The 20393-nt window shown below is 39.2% G+C and overlaps 1 protein-coding gene across 1 annotated transcript in view; it reads left to right on the top strand.

The window, feature by feature from the left end:
• The first annotated feature begins 1575 nt into the window (after positions 1 to 1575).
• ZCWPW1 (zinc finger CW-type and PWWP domain containing 1) overlaps positions 1576 to 20393 on the top strand; it is a 68637-nt gene continuing 49819 nt past the window's right edge. The window contains 5 exon segments of the mRNA XM_067469662.1: positions 1576 to 1910; positions 5084 to 5121; positions 9946 to 10007; positions 13801 to 14048; positions 18154 to 18232. Of these exon segments, the coding sequence (XP_067325763.1) occupies positions 9986 to 10007; positions 13801 to 14048; positions 18154 to 18232 (349 nt within the window). The 5' untranslated portion in view covers positions 1576 to 1910; positions 5084 to 5121; positions 9946 to 9985.

Here is a 20393-nt window from a genome sequence, read left to right as displayed (position 1 = left end):
ATGTACAATTATATATTTTATTATATTGTATTAAATTATAATATTATCAATATTATGTGGATATATATATTTAGCATAGTAAAATATTAGTATTATATATTACTATTCTGTACTATATTACTGTACTGCAAAAAATAGTAATATTACATGTAATATATAATATATTATATTGTATTAAATTATATCATCAATATTATATGTATATATATATATGTAACAGCACAATAGTATTATTTCTGTACTGTATTGTATTACGGTACTGCAAAAATATTAATATTACATGTATTAAATGTACAATTATATATATATCATATTGTTTTAGTATTATATTGTATTAAATTATATTACCAATATTAATGTATGTGTGTAGCACAATATTAGTATTGTATATTACTGTACCATGATGTATTACTGTACTGTAAATTTTTTATTAATATTATATGTAATATATACAATGTACAATTATTATATATTATATTGTATTAGCATATTATATTAAATTATAATATTATCAATATTATATATATATACACAATTATATTATTATCAATATACAATTAATATATAATAATATATAACAATATATAATAATTAATATATAATTAATATACAATTATGTTATTATATAGATTATTATATTGAACAAATATAATATATATATTACTATATATATGTATATATATGTATAAGCATAGCATAATATTAGTATTATATATTACCATATTGTACTCTACCACTATGCTGCAGTAATATTACATGTAATATATAATATGCAATTATTATATTATCATATTGTACTATATTATTATGCCACAATTATTATTATTATTATGATACTTCTTTCCCCAAACCAGAAAGAAATGCAACAATGTTTTCCCCTTCCCAAGCCAACGAGGCCATTTCTTTCTCAGACCCAGGAAGGTCGAACCACTTTTCCACGTGGGTTTGCTCCTCTTGTGAATCGTTTCGTCCCTCTCCGCTTCCCGTAGCACAGCATTGGAAAGCATTGAGAGCTTCTGCGCATGCGTGAGCTGGCTTGCCGAAGGTCTGCTTTCAATAGCACAGCATTGGAAAGCATTGAGAACTTTCTGCGCATGCGTGAGCTGGCTTGCCGAAGGTCCGCTTCCAGTAGCACAGCATTGGAAAGCATTGAGAGCTTCTGCGCATGCGTGAGCTGGCTTGCCGAAGGTCCGCTTCCCGTAGCACAGCATTGGAAAGCATTGAGAACTTTCTGCGCATGCGTGAGCTGGCTTGCCGAAGGTCCGCTTTCCGTAGCACAGCATTGCAAAGCATTGAGAGCTTCTGCGCATGCGTGAACTGGCTTGCTGAAGGTCCGCTTCCCGTAGCACAGCATTGGAAAGCATTGAGAACTTTCTGCGCATGCGTGAGCTGGCTTGCCGAAGGTCCGCTTTCCGTAGCACAGCATTGCAAAGCATTGAGAGCTTCTGCGCATGCGTGAGCTGGCTTGCTGACGGTCCGCTTCCCGTACCACAGCATTGGAAAGCATTGAGAGCTTCTGCGCATGCGCGAGCTGGCTTGCCGAAGGTCCCCTTCCCGTAGCACAGCATTGGAAAGCATTGGAAAGCATTGAGAGCTTCTGCGCATGCGTGAGCTGGCTTGCCGAAGGTCCGCTTCCAATAGCACAGCATTGGAAAGCATTGAGAACTTTCTGCGCATGCGTGAGCTGGGGAGGGAGAAGGGCTCGTCCACATTTCATGAGTCATGCCGACACACCACAACACCGCCATTCGCTAATATTAGAAAGGACCCGGATGAAGGAGGCGGCAGCGGAGGGGCGCATGCGCAGTTCGTGCGAGGGGGCGGAGCAAAGGGGGAAAAAGGCGCCAAATTTCCAAAGAGGAGTTTTTGCCTTATTTTACCTCAGGAAATGGCACTCAAGGCTTCATGAGGTGATTGGAGTGGAAAATAGAATAGAAATAAAAGAGAAAACAACAGTAACACAATATAGTCTCAATAGTGTGTACAAAATCCACACAATCTGGCATTTTTTGTTATTATTATTATAAGTATTTGTATTTATTTATTATTACCTGTTTTTATATTTATATTTTATTTTTATTTATTTTTTATTTTCTATAATAATTTTGTATATATGTGATTTTATATAATATTTTAAATAATTTTATTCTTATCTATACATGAAATGTTGTATTTATTATTATTATTATTACCTGCCTCATTAAGTTTTTATTTTCTACAATAATTTCTGTTATCTATCTATCTATCTATCTATATATATTATATGTATATTATATGTGACTCTTATAAATATTTTAAATAATTTTATTCCAATCTATGCATTAAATTTTGTATTTATTATCATTATTATCTGACTCATTAAGTTTTTGTGTTCTACAATATTTTTTGTATATATGTGATTTTATATAATATTTTCAATAATTTTATTCTAATCTATATTTTCAATCATTATTGAAAAATATTTTCAATAATTTTATTCTAATCTATACATTAAATATAGATTAATGCGCCCCCGGTGATGCAGTGGGTTAAAGCGCTGAGCTGCTGAGCTTGTTGATCGAAAGGTCGCAGGTTCGATTCCGGGGAGCGGCGTGATCTACCACTGTCAGCCCTAGTTTCTGCCAACCTAGCAGTTCAAAAACATGCAAATGTGAGTAGATCAATAGGTACCGCTCCGGCGGGAAGGTAACGGCGCTCCATGCAGTCATGCCATTGGCCACATGACCTTGGAGGTGTCTACGGACAACGCCGGCTCTTCGGCTTAGAAATGGAGATGAGCACCACACCCCAGAGTCAGACATGACTGGACTTAATGTCAGGGGACTACCTTTACCTTTTATAAATTAAATCTTGTATTTATTATTATTCGTACCTTCCTCATTACGTTTTTATTTTCTATAATAATTTTTGTATATGTGTGATTTTTATATAATATTTTCAATAATTTTATTCTAATCTATACATTAAATTTTGTATTTATTATTATTATTATTACCTGCCTCATTAAGTTTTTATTTTCTATAATAATTTCTTTTATCTATCTCTATATATTATATATATATATTATATGTGATTTTTATATAATATTTTAAATAATTTTATTCTAATCTATGCATTAAATATTGTAGTTATTTATTATTATTACCTGCCTCATTAAGTTTTTATTTTTTAAATAATTTTTGTATATATGTGATTTTTATATAATATTTTAAATCATTTTATTCTAATCTATACATTAAATCTTTATTTATTACTATTACCTTCCTCATTAAGTTTTTATTTTATAATATTTTTTGTATATATGTATTTTTTATATTTTAAATAATTTTATTCTAATCTATGCATTAAATCTTGTATTTATTATTATTCTTACCTTCCTCATTAAGTTTTTACATTTTTATAATTATTTTTGTATATATGTGATTTTATATAATATTTTAAATAATTTTATTCTTATCTATGCATTACATTTTGTATTTATTATTATTATTACCTGCCTCATTAAGTTTTTATTTTCTATAATAATTTCTGTTATCTATCTATCTATATATATATTATATGTGACTTTTATATAATATTTTAAATAATTTTATTCTAATCTATACATTAAATCTTGTATTTATTTATTATTATTACCTGCCTCATTAAGTTTTTATTTTCTATAATAATTTTTGTATATATGTGATTTGTATATAATATTTTAAATAATTTTATTCTAATCTATGCATTAAATTTTGTATTATTATTATTACCTGCCTCATTACGTTTTTATTTTCTATAATAATCTTTGTATATATGTGATTTTTATATAATATTTTAAATAATTTTATTCTAATCGATACATTAAATCTTGTATTTATTATTATTATTACCTGCCTCATTAAGTTTTTATTTTCTATAATAATTTCTGTCATCTATCTATCTATCTATCTATCTATATTATATATATATTATATGTTACTTTGATATAATATTTTAAATTTTATTCTAATCTATACATTAAATTTTGTATTCATTATTATTATTATTACCTGCCTCATTAAGTTTTTATTTTCTATAATAATTTTTGTATATATGTGATTTTTATATAATATTTTCAATAATTTTATTCTAATCTATACATTAAATCTTGTATTTATTATTATTATTACCTGCCTCATTAAGTTTTTATTTTTTATAATAATGTTTGTATATATATGTGATTTTTATATAATATTTTTAATAATTTTACTCTAATCTATACATTAAATGGGCACATTTTGATATTTTACATTTAAAATTAAATAGTATTTTGAGCAGCTGAAGAGGCCAGAAAATGTCTCATCACAACACTTAAATTGTCATTCATAGGGATGGATTGCATCTAATATCTATAACAGACTTTTCTATTGTATTAATATCGTAATCTAATATAGGTGAAAGGATGAATTGCATCTTCTGTTATCTATAATAGACTTCTTTTATATTATGTATGTATATATTCAGTTTTATCATATTTACTGTATTGTTATAAGTGTTTTACTTATTATTTAGAACCGTGATGGTGAACCTATGACACGCGTGTCAGCACTGACACGCATGGCTATTTTGATGACACGCGGTCACATGAGGCCGCATACAGAGAAGTGCACCTTATAAGAGCCAATCTAATTCCATCCTTAAATTTGTAAAAGGCTCTACAAATTTAACATCTGCACGTTTGAGCATTGTTCACTCCATAACTCAGCATGGAATATGCATTTTTCTTATTTAAACTATAAATATTGCAAAATTATGGGGGGGTTTTCTCGAAGTTGACACCCTACCCAAGTTATGCTCAGGTTTTTGGCAAATTTTGACACACCAAGCTCAAAAGCTTGCCCATCACTGATTTAGAGTGTAATCAAGTTTTATCAAGCCATTTTGCTTGGGTTTGGTATTGTGAAAGTTGTGGGAGTTGAAGTCCAAAACACCTGGAGAGCTAAAGGTTGGGTGAAATGTCCCTCTTGGGTCTGTTTATTTGAACCAGTATAAGGCTGCAGTAACTTTATGTTCCTCCTTCCACAACATACTGTCGTCACAATCTTTTTTTGTATCTTTCCAGGAACTTCCAGCATAAACATCTAGACTTTTGAACCAACTGTAAGTATATTGAAACAGATTGGCTTTTCTTATACCTCATAACATCTGGATCCATCTCAGTCCGGTTTCAGGCCTGGCTTTGGGACAGAAATGGCATTGGTCACCTTGGTGGATGATCTATTTATTTATTTGCTTTATTTCTATACCACATTTTTCAGCCCTTAACAGGCGACTCAATGCGGTTTACATGGTACAATTATCAAACAGTGTCAGTGCAATTAAAACATAACAACGCAACAAACAGGATCAACAGCATCAATCCACAACAGTTAACAATCAACAAGACAGATCAACAAAACAGACATAATATAACGCCTCAGTTGAAATCAGATCCGTTCTCATAATCCTTGTGCCATTCCTATGTTCCATTTACCGTCTTCCTATGATTGGTTGCACTGCTTAACCAAACGCTTGTTCATAAAGCCAGGTCTTAACCATTCTCCGAAACGTCAGCAGCGAAGGTGCCTGCCTGATGTCTGCCGGTAGGGCATTCCATAGCCGAGGGGCCACCACTGAGAAGGCCCTGTCTCTCGTCCCCGCCAAGCGCACCTGTGACGCAGGCGGGATCGAGAGCAGGGCCTCCCCAGACGATCTTAATGTTCTGGTCGGTTCATAGGTGGAGATGCGTTCGGAGAGGTAAGCAGGGCCAGAACCGTTTAGGGCTTTATAGGCTAAAGCCAGCACCTTGAATTGTGCCCGGTAGCGGATTGGCAGCCAGTGGAGCTGGTTCAGCAGAGGAGTGGTATGCTCCCTGAGTGCCGCTCCCGTTAGCAAACTGGCCGCCGAGCGCTGGACCATCTGAAGCTTCCGGGCAGTCTTCAAGGGCAACCCCACGTAGAGCGCGTTGCAGTAATCAATCCGGGATGTAACCAGAGCATGGACTACCGTGGCCAAGTCAGACTTCTATGAAGAGAGATAGACAGGGGGAGCATGTCCCTGCTGGTTCTCCTGGATGTCTCAGCGGTATTCCATACCATCCACCATGGTATCCTTCTGTGCCGTCTCTCTGGGATGGAGCTTGGGAGCATTGCACTGCAGTGGCTCTTGTCCTTCCTGGAGGCGTGAAACCAGAAGATGGAGCTGGGGGACTGCTGTTTAACTCCCTGGCTGGTGGCCTTTGAGGTCCCTCAGGGTTCAGTCCTGTTTCCCATACTATTTAACATCTACATGAAACTGCTGGGAGATATTATCCGGAGTTTTGGAGTTACTCGATGTACTTTATATCAAATTCATGCAGACAACACTCAATTCTATTTCTCCTTTCCACCAAATGCCAAGGATACTGTCCTCTTCCTAAACCAGTGCCTGTGAAGGTCTGGATGAAGGCTAACAAGGTGAAAGTAAATCCAGACAAAACAGAGGTGCTCCTGGTCAGTCCAAAGGCAGATCAGGGTGTGGGATTACAGCCTGTGTTGGACAGGGTCACACTCCCCCTGAAGACACAGGTCCATAATCTGGGAGTGATCCTGGATTCATCGTTGACCCTGGAACCCCAGGTGTCCATGGTGGTCACAAGCGTCTTCGCACAACTAAAACTTGTGCATCAGCTGCGCCCGTACCTTGAGACGCCAGTCTTGGCCATGGTAGTCAATGCCTTCATCACATCCCATCTAGACTACTGCCATGCTCTCTATGTGGGGCTGCCTTTGAAGATAGTTCAGAAGCTTCAACTAGTTCAGAGACTGGCAGCCAGGTTTCTAACCAGAGCCCCATACAGGGAGAGATCCACTCCCATGTTGTGGCAGCTCCGCCGGCTCCCAGTCTGCTTCGGGTTAAATACAAAGTGCTGGTCATTATCTCTGGTCCATGCAACTTCACCGATTGCATCTTCTCTTACAAACCAGCTCAGGAACTGTGGTCAGCGGAGGGGGGCTTGCTCTTGGTCCCACCCTATTTTAAGTATAGCTGGTGGGAATGAGGGAAAGAGGGCCTTCTCCATGGTTGACCTACTATTATGTTTATTTATACCCTGCTTTATCTCTCCCAAAGGAGACTCAAAGTAGCTATGTATCTATTATTATTATTATTATTATTATTAATGTATCTATTATTATTATTATTATTATTATTACTATTATGTTTATTTATACCCCACTTTCTCTCCCAAAGGAGACTTAAAGCAGCTATGTATCTATTATTATTATTATTATTATTATTATGTTTATTTATACCCCGCTTTATCTCTCCCAAAGGAGACTCAAAGCAGCTATGTATCTATTATTATTGTTGTTGTTATTATATTTATTTATACCCCACTTTATCTCTCCCAAAGGAGACTCAAAGCAACTATGTATCTATTATTATTATTATTATTATTATTATTATTATTACTACTACTATTATGTTTATTTATACCCCGCTTTATCTCTCCCAAAGGAGACTCAAAGCAGCCATGTATCTATTATTATTGTTATTATTATTTTTATTTATACCCCACTTTATCTCTCCCAAAGGAGACTCAAAGCAGCTATGTATCTATTATTATTATTATTATTATTATTATTACTACTACTACTACTACTACTACTACTATTATGTTTATTTATACCCCGCTTTATCTCTCCCAAAGGAGACTCAAAGCTGCTATGTATCTATTATTATTATTATTATTATTATTATTATTATTACTATTATGTTTATTTATACCCTGCTTTATCTCTCCCAAAGGAGACTTAAAGCAGCTATGTAGCTATTATTATTATTATTATTATTATTATTATTACTATCATGTTTATTTATACCCTGCTTTATCTCTCCCAGAGGAGACTCAAAGCAGCTATGTATCTGTTATTATTATTATTATTATTATTATTATGTTTATTTATACCTCGCTTTATCTCTCCCAAAGGAGACTCAAAGTGGCTTACTATTAAAAGTATGACCACATAATTTAAAACATACAAATATGCAAACATTAAAGCAGAATTAAACATAACGGTATTAAAATTCACAGTTAAAATCAATTAAAACATATTCAAAGCTAAAAATTATTGCTATCCCAGACTTGCTCTTGAAAACCTTCTGAGATTTATACTTAGAAAATAAATAAACCCAATTATGAGTTTGATGAATAGGCAAAAATATCTTTAAACAAATACAAATATAGGAAGTCGGTGCATGTTATTTATTTTTTAAATCTTTGCGAGAGGAAATGTGTTCAAGATAAATCCCAGGCAGGACCCTGAGAAGCGAGTCGCCACTTGTTTTGCAAGTCGGGCATTCTTTCTACCTTTTTTTCTGCAAAATTTCAGTACCTCACATTTACTTTTTATTGTCACTGAGAAACATAAGAGGTTGCCTGTTCGTTGGATCCAAATCATTGACAAGTGCTTTTCCTGAACAGCATGTCCTTGTAATTCTCAATGTGTTTTGTTTTGCGCATTATATTTAAGTCCATGTGAAATGCTCTCCAGATCAAACCAACGGGTTCTTGAGCCCACCCTCCTGTGAGGCAGAGTGGCCAGAAGGGCAAAAACTGGGCATCCTCTTGCAAAAGCCACAAAGGAGACACATCTCAGGATGCTTTTAAAAAAGAGGTCTTTTATTTGGTGAAAAGGCCTCAACTCATAGAAGGGCTTTGTGAGGCACTCTTGTGATTTTTGTATTGTGCTGTGAAGAAGCATCTACAGCCCTCAACATGCCTTTTAGGATTTGTGGTGAATAAAAGACCGTCTTTTTAGCATCCTTGAGTCAATTCTCCTTTTTCTAAGCAGAGTGGTCAACCAGATGCATCCAGAAACCCGCAAGCAGATTGGTAAAACAAGGAGTACATGTAACACAGTGTTATTAAACACAAGCACCATCGCATTTGTCTTCTCTCAATTAAGATTCAGAGTGTTCAGACTGCCTCGTAGGCAACCTTCTGTTCCCTTGGGAATGGGCTCACCAAGTCTGGACACATTCAGCAAACTCCCACAAAGAGCCAAGGCCAGCTCCCTGAGTGTCCAGGGGCAAAACACCTGCAGAGGATTACAGGACAGCCACGTGATGTCATGCCTTTTTCCTAGGAATGGAGGAGGATTGGCACCTTATGGTGGAGGAAGGACTTTTATATCAATTTAAGCGCTAACTGCGTTCCTTTAGCATTGATGAACACTTCAATGTGTGACCAAACCCTCAATATCTTGACCCTAAAGCAGGCATGGGCAAACTTTGGCCTTCCTCCAGGTGCTTTCTACTTCAACTCCCATAATTCCTTACAGCCTACCGGCTGTTAGGAATTATGGGAGTTGAAGTCCAAAACACCCAGAGGAAGGCCAAAGTTTGCCCATGCCTGATCTGGGCTGTAGAATGAATGCAGTTTGTTTCTATTTGAACTACTGGAATCAAGAGTAATATTGTAGTATTAATTAGGCTTGGGCAATCCATGGTTCTAAATGGTTCTAAAGTACTTACAAAACTAAAGTTCTGGTGGTGAAAATTTCAGAACTCTAACAAAACTCTCAAAATTTCATAATAAATGGCAGTTCCTAATTGGTTCTGTCATTAAAATCACCAATAATGAAATAATAATTAAATTTTGAAAGTTTTGTTAGAGTTCTGAAATTTTCACCACCAGAACTTTAGTTTTGTAAGTACTTTAGAACCATTTAGAACCATGGATTGCCCAAGCCTAGTATTTATCCTTCTCTGCTAGAGATAAAATACAGGATACACAAAATTAGAATGCAGGTTACAAGTGTATGACTTGGTTCAGGCAAGTGAATATCAGATATCCTAGGAAATCTCTCCCTTATTATCTTTACAAAGAACAACATAATTTATGTATTTTTGACATAGCATTAAAACATATGTCTTCTCCCCCCCTTTTTTTTTAAATAACAGGTGGATTATTACGAACACTTCAAAGACACTCTGATCTACAATGCCAAGCTCCAAAAATAAAGGTGGTACTATCTTCTTGCACTCTGTTGTTGATGATGATGATGATTTTTTTTGTTGAGAAACTGCAAGTCGCTTCTGGTGTGAGAGAATTGGCCGTCTGCAAGGATGTTGCCCAGGGGACGCCTGGATGATTTGATGTTTTTATCATCCTTGTGGGAGGCTACTCTCATGTCCCTGCATGAGGAGCTGGAGCTCATCCGCCTCTCCCTGGATTCGAACACTGCGACCTGTCGGTCTTCACAGGGGTTTAACCCACTGCGCCACTGGGGGCTCCATGATGATAATTAATTTTTTGTGTGTGTGTGGGGGGGAAGGGCTCGAAGATCTATCACTTTATTGCTTAGTAACCCAGTACAGGGAGCCCCCGGTGGCGCGGTGGGTTAAACCCCTGTGCCGGCCAGACTGAAGACCGAAAGGTCGCAGGTTCAAATCCAGGGAGAGCGCAGATGAGCTCCCTCTATCAGCTCCAGCTCCTCACGCAGGGACATGAGAGAAGCCTCCCACAAGGATGGTAAAACAGCAAAACATCTGGGCGTCCCCGGGCAATGTCCTTGCAGACGGCCAATTCTCTCACACCAGAAGCAACTTGACAAAAAAAAACCCAGTACAAATAGTGGTACCTAAATGATGATGATTAAAAAGTATTTTAAAAGAAATACACTCCTTTGGAAAGAGTAATATGGGCAAATAAGCATTTCTTATGGGAGGGAGATGTTGATATGCTGGAATGTGTCCAGAGGAGGGCAACTAAAAATGATGAAGGGTCTGGAGAACACGCCCTGTGGGGAGTGGCTGAAAGAGCTGGGCATGTTTCGCCTGCAGAAGAGAAGGCTGAGAGGAGTCATGATGAGGGCCATGGGTCAAGAAGTGAGGGGATGCTGTAAACCGACCTGAGTCCCTCGCTGAGGTGAGAAGGCCGGTATAGAAAACTTCTAAATAAATAAATAAAATAAAATAAATAAATAAATAAATGTCATAGGGAGGAGTAGGCTTCCTTTCTGCTGCCCTGGTAGGATGCAGTGGAGTAATGACTTCAAACGACAGGAAAGAAAGGAGATTCCACATGAACATTAAGAAGAACTTCCTGACTGTGGGAGAGAGCTGTTCAGCAGTGGAATTCTCTCTCTGCCCCAGAACGTTGTGGAAGCTCCTTCTTTTAAATAGAGGCTGGATGTCAATCTGTGCTTTGAATGTGATTTTCCTGCTTCTTGGCAGAATGGGGTTGGACTGGTTGGTCAACAAGGTCTCTTCCAATTCTAGGATTCTATGATTCCAGGACTACTATTCTTTGTAGGGATACAAATAGTAAGTCAGCGAATTCCCACACACATTTTGTACAAGTTCCTTAAGAAAGTACAAAGAGCCTGCCATTCAGATTTGCTAATAAGTTCTAGAATGGTGGGCAGAATCACTGGGTGGATCTGTGCCTTCCTCCTGTGCACTGGATGTGTATTGCAAAATTAGAGAGAAGACTGTTTTTCAATTCAGACCACTTCTCATTTTAAGTTCCTGCTCTCCCCCAGCGCTTCCACACAAATAAACTGTTTAGAATTGGAATCATAGATTGCTGTAGGTTTTTTCGGGCTATATGGCCATGTTCTAGAGGCATTCTCTCCTGACGTTTCGCCTGCATCTATGGCAAGCATTCTCAGAGGTAGTGAGGATCTGAGGATGCTTGTCATAGATGCAGGGGAAACGTCAGGAGAGAATGCCTCTAGAACATGGCCATATAGCCCGAAAAAACCTACAACAACCCAGTGATTCTGGCCATGAAAGCCTTCGACAATACATGGAAACATAGAGTGGAAAAGACCCCCAAAGCCATCCAGTCCAACCCCAGGAATACATAAAGCAGTCCTGAGAGATGTTGATTATGTTGTGAAGATGTACATATTGGACACAAGGAGTTTAGGCACTGAGGGGTGAATGTGGGAGGTTTTTAGTACAATATGCGGATATTTCAGATTAATGCTTGGATTCTGATTTTCCATAAGAATGGGAAGATTTCCATTAACAAGTGATCTGGATCGCCCACTGAATGAGAAGGCCACTGAAGTGTACTATCCATATGTGTGCCTGGCTTTTCTATGGGTTTAATTTATATATGTGCTCCTGGAGAAAGACAGAATGTGAATTAAGTAATCTATATACATAAAAACGTAGTGTTTGTTTGTGGGATTAACATAATTTAAAAACCACTGGACGAATTGACACCAAATTTGGATACAATATACCTATCAGGCCAACGAGTGACTGTCACTCATAAAAACTGAAAAAACGCAGCAGAAGGGACTTCAAAAGCAAAAAACAAAACAAAAACATTACAACACATGAGCAAAATTATATATATAGATGCAAACACACATATATACATAAATATACACACACACAAAGCACATATATTCAGACTGGGCTACAGCAACGCGTGGTGGGACGGCTAGTAAGTAATAATGATAATTGTTCTGTTGCGCGCTGGGCCTGTGACAGCTGTCTTTTCTATAGGACGTATACTTTAAGCCCAGCGGGAAGCCAGGGGTGCCTCAAAGAGAGATTCTCAGGGATTTTTCTGAAGTGATGGTCTTTAGAGTCTTTAATGATACAACAAAGTCTTTATTATGGAACAAACAACAAATCTTCAATGGTTCAAACAACACTTCAAGGCTTTCTTAGTGTAGTCCTCAATGGACTGGTACCTGACTTTGATTAACTGTACTTGCTATTTAACCTCTCCCAGGCTGTTTACTATCTATGCCTCATCGGTGTGGATCCTACTACCGATTCCAAATGCGTCTGGGTATCGAGTAGACCTACTAGCCGAGGCTTGTAGATATTTCAGCTGGAGTTCAGTGGATCTGTAATCCTATCCTCTCTCTGAGAATTCTTTGAAAACTTCAGGGCTGTTTTCCCTTTGATTGCTGTGAGGCTTAGGCCCGTCGCAAACTCTGTTCCTGCGGGAGAAAACCTTGCTAGCAAGTCCCTGACGTCACGAGACTCCGCCTCTCGCCCCGCCCCTTTCTCCGCCCCTTTCTCTTTGCCAGCGTGGTTTTTCCTTTGCTAGGGCAGCATTGCCCGCATTTTCTCTCAGTTGAATTCTGCCAACTGAGAGAAAATGCGGGCAATGCTGCCCTAGCAAAGGAAAAACCACGCTGGCAAAGAGAAAGGGGCGGAGAAAGGGGCGGGGCGAGAGGCGCAGGCTCATGACGTCAGGGACTTGCTAGCAAGGTTTTCTCCCGCAGGAACCTAGTTTGCGACGGCTCTAATAGGCTGTCAGCTCTCAGCCAGAGCCTTGGGACCTTTCCCCTGGAATTTCTGTTTCTGTTTCCCCGGATGTTCTTGAGAAAAGAAGCTTTTCTACGGGACGGACTGGTCTATGTCTTATAGTTTAGCTTCCTTATGTGAGACTGACCAAAAAATGGCTCCTTTCCCTCCCAGAGCCCTGAACAAGGGGTGGAACCAAAGCTTAATTATGATGGACAGGTGGCCTGCCCTATGACTGCAAACAGATAACAGAAAGAAAATAAAGTTGGAGCTCCTGGTACAGCTGTGCCAGAACAATAATGATAACAAAAATGGCAATAATATCTAGATCAGGCATGGGCAAACTTTGGCACTCCCGCCAGGTGTTTTGGACTTCAACTCCCACAATTCCTAACAGCTTACTGGTTGTTAGGAAATGTGGGAATTGAAATCCAAAATACCTGAAGGGAATGCCAAAGTTTGCCCATGTAAGTTAGAAATGATTTGAAGGCACCCACCAATAAAATACCGTAACACAGTTTTTAAAAATATTTCCAGAACTCAAGAAGAGGCCCAAAAAAGTCTTTGCATCTCCAGTTAGACCTTGCCATTCTCCAGTTCTAAAAGGGAAGTCAGATGGGCTCTCATGGGAACAGGAAGATGTGGAAGTGAAAGAGGCGCCCGATCTTCTGAGCCATGCTGCAGGTGATGGAGTGGCAACCAGACCCACAAAAGCTGGCAAAACCCCAAATAAGAGGAAGAAGGAGGGAACTTCTAGGAAAAAATACTCAGAAGTGTCCAAAGAGGTGAGTGGAAGCATATGTTTTGCTGCCTTGAGAGGAAAGATTTTCATGTCAAATCTATATCACAGAAAATGCTCTGGAGTCCTGGCACTTCGTCCTTGGTGGCTCGGAAGAGGAACTGGAACCTATCTAGCATTCCTTCCTCCCCATAAAAAAGGAACCCTTCACGCACATCTTTGTAATGCCGTTCCACATTTTAAATCCTGTGATTCCACTTTATCTGCCATGTCTGCATATTTTGGAATAGTGGGGAGGCAAGGGAGCATTCTCTCTCTGGGCAATACTTGAAGGAGTGCCTTTCCCTGGCACTCCTTCATAAGTCCATGCCAGAGAATCAACCAGTGAGATCAATACACTAAATGCAAGTTTTTTTTTCCTTGTCAGGAGAGACTTGAGAAACTACAAGTCACTTCTGGTATGAGAGAATTGGCCATCTGCAAGGATGCTGCCGGGACGTTCGGAATGTTTTGATGTTTTGCCATCCTTGTGGGAGGCTTCTCTCATGTCCCCACATGGGGTGCTGGAGCTGACAGAGGGAGCTCATCCGCACTCTCCTCGGATTTGAACCTATGATCTGTCGATCTTCAGTTCTGCCGGCACAAGGTTTTAACCCATTGCACCACTGGGATCTACTTTCACACTACTGCTATATCCCAGGATCTGATCCCAGATTATCTTCTTATCCCAAGTTATCTGGAAGTGGAGAGTCTGGCCCCTTCTATACCACTGTCTAAAATCCAGATTATCTGCTTTGAATTGGTTTATATAGCAGTTTAGACTCAGATAATCCAATTCAAAGCAGACAATGTGGATCATCTGTTTTGATAACCTGGATTATATGGCAGTGTAGATGGGGCCCTGATCTTGAAAGTGAAAGCAACTGATTTTAAATATGAATTTTATTATTATTTACTTTTATTTACTTTATTTATATACCGCTTTTCTCAGCCCTCAGGCGACTCAATTAAATACAGTATAAGAAAAGCATAAATGTTTCAATATACATATGGTTGGTCTGAAAGATGTTTTAGCTGGTTATGTCCTGAAAGTTCCTGGAAAAATACACTGGAAAGACATGCTGCCTTGATATTATGGATTATATGGCAGTGTAGAAGGGCCCTCATATATTCCAGTTTAAAGCAGATAATCTGGGATCCGATCCAGGGATATAGGGCAGTGTAGAAGGGGCCAGAGAGGGCCTTTTCAGCTGTGGCTCCCTAATAGTGGGATGCCCTCCACTGGGAAGCTGAACGCTGATTTTGTTTTGGTGCCAAGTACAAGCATAATAATAATAATAATAATAATAATAATAATAATAATCCTTTATTTGTACCCTGCTACCATCTCCACGGCGCTCCATGCAGTCATGCCGGCCACATGACCTGGGAGGTGTCTACGGACAACTCTGGCTCTTCGGCTTAGAAATAGAGATGAGCACCACACCCCAGAGTCAGACATAACTGGACTTAATGTCAGGGGAAAACCTTTTTACCTTACCATCTCCCAAAGGACACAGTACGGCTTACAAGAGGCCGAGCCCAAATACAATAATAAAACAGCAGCAATAACAACAACACAATAACTCAAAAAACAAAGCAATAACAATTAACAACACCCAATGACACAATTAAAAACAATGGCCGGGCCAAATGTCACAATTAAAATTAAAAGTGCTGGGCATGACAAGGTGGGGTGTTTGGAGGGGGATGGGCATGCAGATATCCTGAATCTCTTATACCAAGCATACCATAGTTGTTTGATATAATCTTTAGGCTGATTTATCCCCAAATGGTAATACACATCATTTCAAAATGTTCTAATCTTTTAAAGCTTTTGCTTCCCTGTCGAGCTTTCACAGCTCTGCACAGAAACTGGAAATACGATGGCAGGGGTAATCCTGACGTTAATATTCAAAGATCTGTCTTTGCACTTCAGGCGCTTGTCTAATTCCTTCATTCCTTCTTGTATTAACTCCTTTGCATATTCATGAAGTAGATCCCGAGCCAGTTCTGATATTCCAGGCAAGTTGGTGAAGGAAGCAGGTGGTTCTTGAAGTTGCTCGGTCTCAAGACCATTTCATTAATTCTTGTTGCTGCTCTTATTAACTTTGTTCATTTGGGCTTTGCATTTCTTCTAATACTCAGACTCACAGTGTCCCACATTATTTTTTTGAAAAGTATTTTTGAACTGCCGAAGGCTTTCATGGCCGGAATCACTGGGTTGTTGTTGGTTTTTTCGAGCTATAGGGCCATGTTCTAGAGGCATTCTCTCCTGACGTTTTGCCTGCATCTATGGCAAGCATCCTCAGAGGTAGTGAGGTCTGTTGGAACTAGGAAAATAGGGTTTATATATATGTGGAATGACCAGGGTGGAACAAAGAACTCCTGTCTGTTGGAGCTAGGTGTGAATGTTGCAATTGGGCACCTTGATTAGCATTTAATGACCTTGCAGCTTCAAGGCTGCTTACTGCCCAGCGGAATCTTTTGTTGGGAGGTGATTATTATTATTATGATTATTATTAACTTTATTTGTACCCCGCGAGCATCTCCCAAAGGACTCGATGCGGCTTACAAAGGCCAAGGCCTCAAAACACAACATAACAATACACAACCTAAAGCAAATTAAAAACAGTTAAAGCAATATTAAATAACAAGCAATAAACAATACACCAAGACACAATAAAACTGGGCCGGGCCAGAGTAATGGGTACAGATTAAAAGTCCTGATGTGACAGGTGGTATGTAAGGATTATGGGGTAAGTGCAGTGTGCCAGCAATCTTAATTTCTACTAAAGTGCTTCTGGGACTTGTTGTTGGAGGATTCCTATTCTGGGAAGGCACATCGGAACAGCCAGGTCTTCAAGTTCTTTCTAAAGACTGCCAACGTAGGGGCTTGTCTAAGATCTTTGGGGAGGGTGTCCCAGAGTCGGGGGGCCACCACAGAAAAGGCCCTGTCTCGCGTCCCCACCTGCAACGCAGGCGGAATTGCAAGCAGCGCCTCTCCGGATGTACGAAGTGAGTGCGTGGGTTCATAAACGGAGATGCAGTCACGCAGGTAGGATGGTCCCAAACCGTTCAGGGCTTTGTAGGTAAGCACCTGCACCTTAAATTGGTCTCGGAAAATAAACGGCAGCCAGTGGAGCTCCTTGAACAGGAGGGTTGACCTCTCTCTGTAGGGAGCACCAGTTAACATCCTGGCCGCTGCCCGTTGGACCAGTTGGAATTTCCGAGCCGTTTTCAAGGGCTGCCCCATGTAGAGTGCATTACAGTAGTCCAATCTAGAGGTGATCAAGGCATGGACCACCCCAGCCAGATCAGCCAGATTAGCTGGCCCTGATAGTTTCTTGTCTGGAATTCCCTGTTTTTTGAGTGTTGCTCTTTATTGCCTGTCCTGATTTTAGAGTTTTTAAAATGCTGGTAGCCAGACTTTGTTCATTTTCATGGTTTCCTCCTTTCTGTTGAAATTCTGTTGTGGATTTCAATGGCTTTAAAAAACAGGGGAATTCCTGCTAATGCTTTTATGTTAAGCCTCTTTGAGTCTCCTTTGGGAGAGTTACAGTGGGGTATAAATAAATGTAATAATAACAATAATAAGTACAAATTAAAATCAATTTTTATAATATAGTAAAATCAGTTTTTTATTGCAGTGTAAAAAAGTATTTTTGTTTACAACTTATTTGAGTGTACTCATTACTTTGATGTGAGCCATATTGAACTTGTAGCAGAAGAAAGGCAGGAAGATATTAATGAATGAATTGAAACATTGTTTCTTGTGCATTTTATACTTCTAGTATTTTATCCTTTGTAGCTACTTTTTTGTATCTGTTTTGTGTGTGAACTGCTTTGTTTGTTTTTCGGTAAAAGCAGTGCAATGCAGAAAAGTTTTGAAAGAAACGAGTAGGTAACTAGAGCAGTGAGAACAAAAAACGAGGCCAACCTCCCTCCACTGTTGGTTTGGCACTAAATGGACGCTTGCCGGCCACGTTTTGGCCCAACCGAAGTTTCCCAAGCGCCCCACTGTCCTCTGTTCGCTGGGTGCCTGTGTTTGTCGTGCAACAACAGGGCTCATTGTTGTGATATGACTGCTTTGTTTGCTCATCCCTTGGCAGAATGAAGGTTGCCTCACTGACGCACAGTTTGAGAAGATTTTCCAGAGCGTGCTTCAGAGGCCTTTGCAGGACTGCATTGGTATGTTGACACAGCGAGGAAGAGGGCGCATGTGTTTACTCAATTTATATCACACCTCTCTGCCCAGAAAGAGTTGAGGGGGGCAGTGGAAAGAGGTGCCATAACAACACAGTGGGAGCTATAGACACAAAGTAGTGCATTTAGCCAGTCATCCTTTTAGTAAAGTTTCTAGTTCCAAGGAGCCCCAAGGAGCACAGTGGGTTAAACCACTGAGCTGCTAAACTTGTTGGCCAAAAGGTCACAGGTTCAAATCCAGGGAGTGGCGTGAGCTTCTGCTGTCAGCCTCAGCTTCTGCCAACTTAGCAGTTCAAAAACATACAAATGTGAGTAGATCAATAGGCACCTCTCCAGCGGGAAGGTAAAGGCGCTCCATGCAGTCATGCCAGCCACATGACCTTGGAGGTGTCTATGGATAACGCCTGCTCGTCGGGTTAGAAATGGAGATGAGCACCAACCCCCAGAGTTGGACACAGCTGGACTTAATGCCATGGAAAAACCTTTACTTTTACCTATGGTCAGTAGCCCTCTCAGCAAGGAGTGCTGAGGCTTCGCCAAGCTACAACTCCCAGGATTCCCTAGTCTTGATCCATGGCAGTTAAAGCAGTATCAAGCTGCATTAATCCTACAGTGCAGATGCACCTAAAGTCCTTCCAAAAACAACTGCCTTAAGAAATCCTTAGCAAAGGACTTAATGTCAGGGGAAAACCTTTACCTTTCCTTTACTTGTACTTCCAAGCTTTATACAGGACAAATATTGAGTGGGTAAGGCAGGCATGGACAAATTTCAGCCCTCCAGGTGTTTTTTTATTTTTTATTTTTTAAATAGTTTTTATTAGGGTTTTTCACAATATACATTAAAATATAGGGGGAAGGTAATTTCTGGGAAAGACCAGGGTAGATATAGGGAGGAAAAGTGGGGCAGGGATAGTTAAAAGAAAAGAAATATATATGTATATATTGGGAAATGTGGGAAGAGGTTTAAATTGAGGAAAGGGAAAGAAAAAAATAGGGGGGAGAAGGGGGTTGACTTCCCAATCTTCTTCTCTGCGTCGCCATCTTCCTCTCTTTGTATTTATTTCTTCTTTGCTCTGGCGGCTCACCTTTCTATATGTAGTTTTCCAGAGACTTTACTTTGTTTGATCCTATTTTCCTCTATTTCGTCACTTCTGGTAGGTAGTAATCAACTGAGTTTTCATATAGTCTTCAAACTGTTTCCAGTCAGTTCTTCTTATTGGTTTTCCCGTATAATCTTTCAAATAAAAGGTCAATTTGTCCATATCCTTTATTTCCCACACTTTATTTAACCATTCTTCTATTGTGCTCAAGTCCTTGAGTTCCCATTTTCTAGCGTAAATAATTCTAGCAGTCCTCCAGGTGTTTTGAACTTCAAACTCCCACAATTCCTAACAGCCGGTCTTAGGAACTGTGGGAGTTGAAACACCTGGAGGACTGAAGTTTGCCAATGCCTGCTCTATCAGACTTGTGCCAAGAAGCTGTCGTGTTGAACGATCATGGAAATAACTACTTACTTCTAAGAAGTAAGTCAGAAGTTGGAAATAACGCCATACTCCTGACAAAACCGCCCTCTAGGCAGAACTCTAACTTTCTCAACTCCTCCACCCACCAAATACATTCCAGTTGGTCTAAACATCCCAAAGGTACCAGATCACTGATCTTGGAAGCTTAGCAGGTTTCTTAGTACTTGGATGAGAAACCCCCCACAAAGAGCAGGTGCAGGATGCTGTGTTTCAGAAGACGGGACTGGTAAAAAAATCCCTTTGAGTATACTTGTCCCAAGAAAACCCTCTGAAATCCATGGGGTCATCGTAAGTAAACAGATGTCTTGAAGTTTACGTACACATGTGCATTGCAATTAGATTGTAACTTAACAAGGGGCAACATTGTCCCTTGCCTTTTAATGGTACCCCTCTTAGGCCTCTTCTACACTGCCATATAATCCAGATTTATTTGTTTATTCATTTATTTATTTATTGTATTGATATTCCGCCCTTCAAAGGGCACTCAGAGCACATATATGGCAAACATTCAATGCCATTATACATTGACAAGACAGATAATTGTACATAGATTGAGGTATATATAGACTTTCCCATCTTCGGCATCTTGGAGGCTGTGCTTGGTTCCAGCCACGGGGGGTGTT

This window comes from Anolis sagrei, chromosome 6 (assembly GCF_037176765.1).
Source record: "Anolis sagrei isolate rAnoSag1 chromosome 6, rAnoSag1.mat, whole genome shotgun sequence".
NCBI classification, from domain to species: Eukaryota; Metazoa; Chordata; class Lepidosauria; order Squamata; family Dactyloidae; genus Anolis; species Anolis sagrei.
This window is presented reverse-complemented; position numbering and strand designations above follow the sequence as displayed.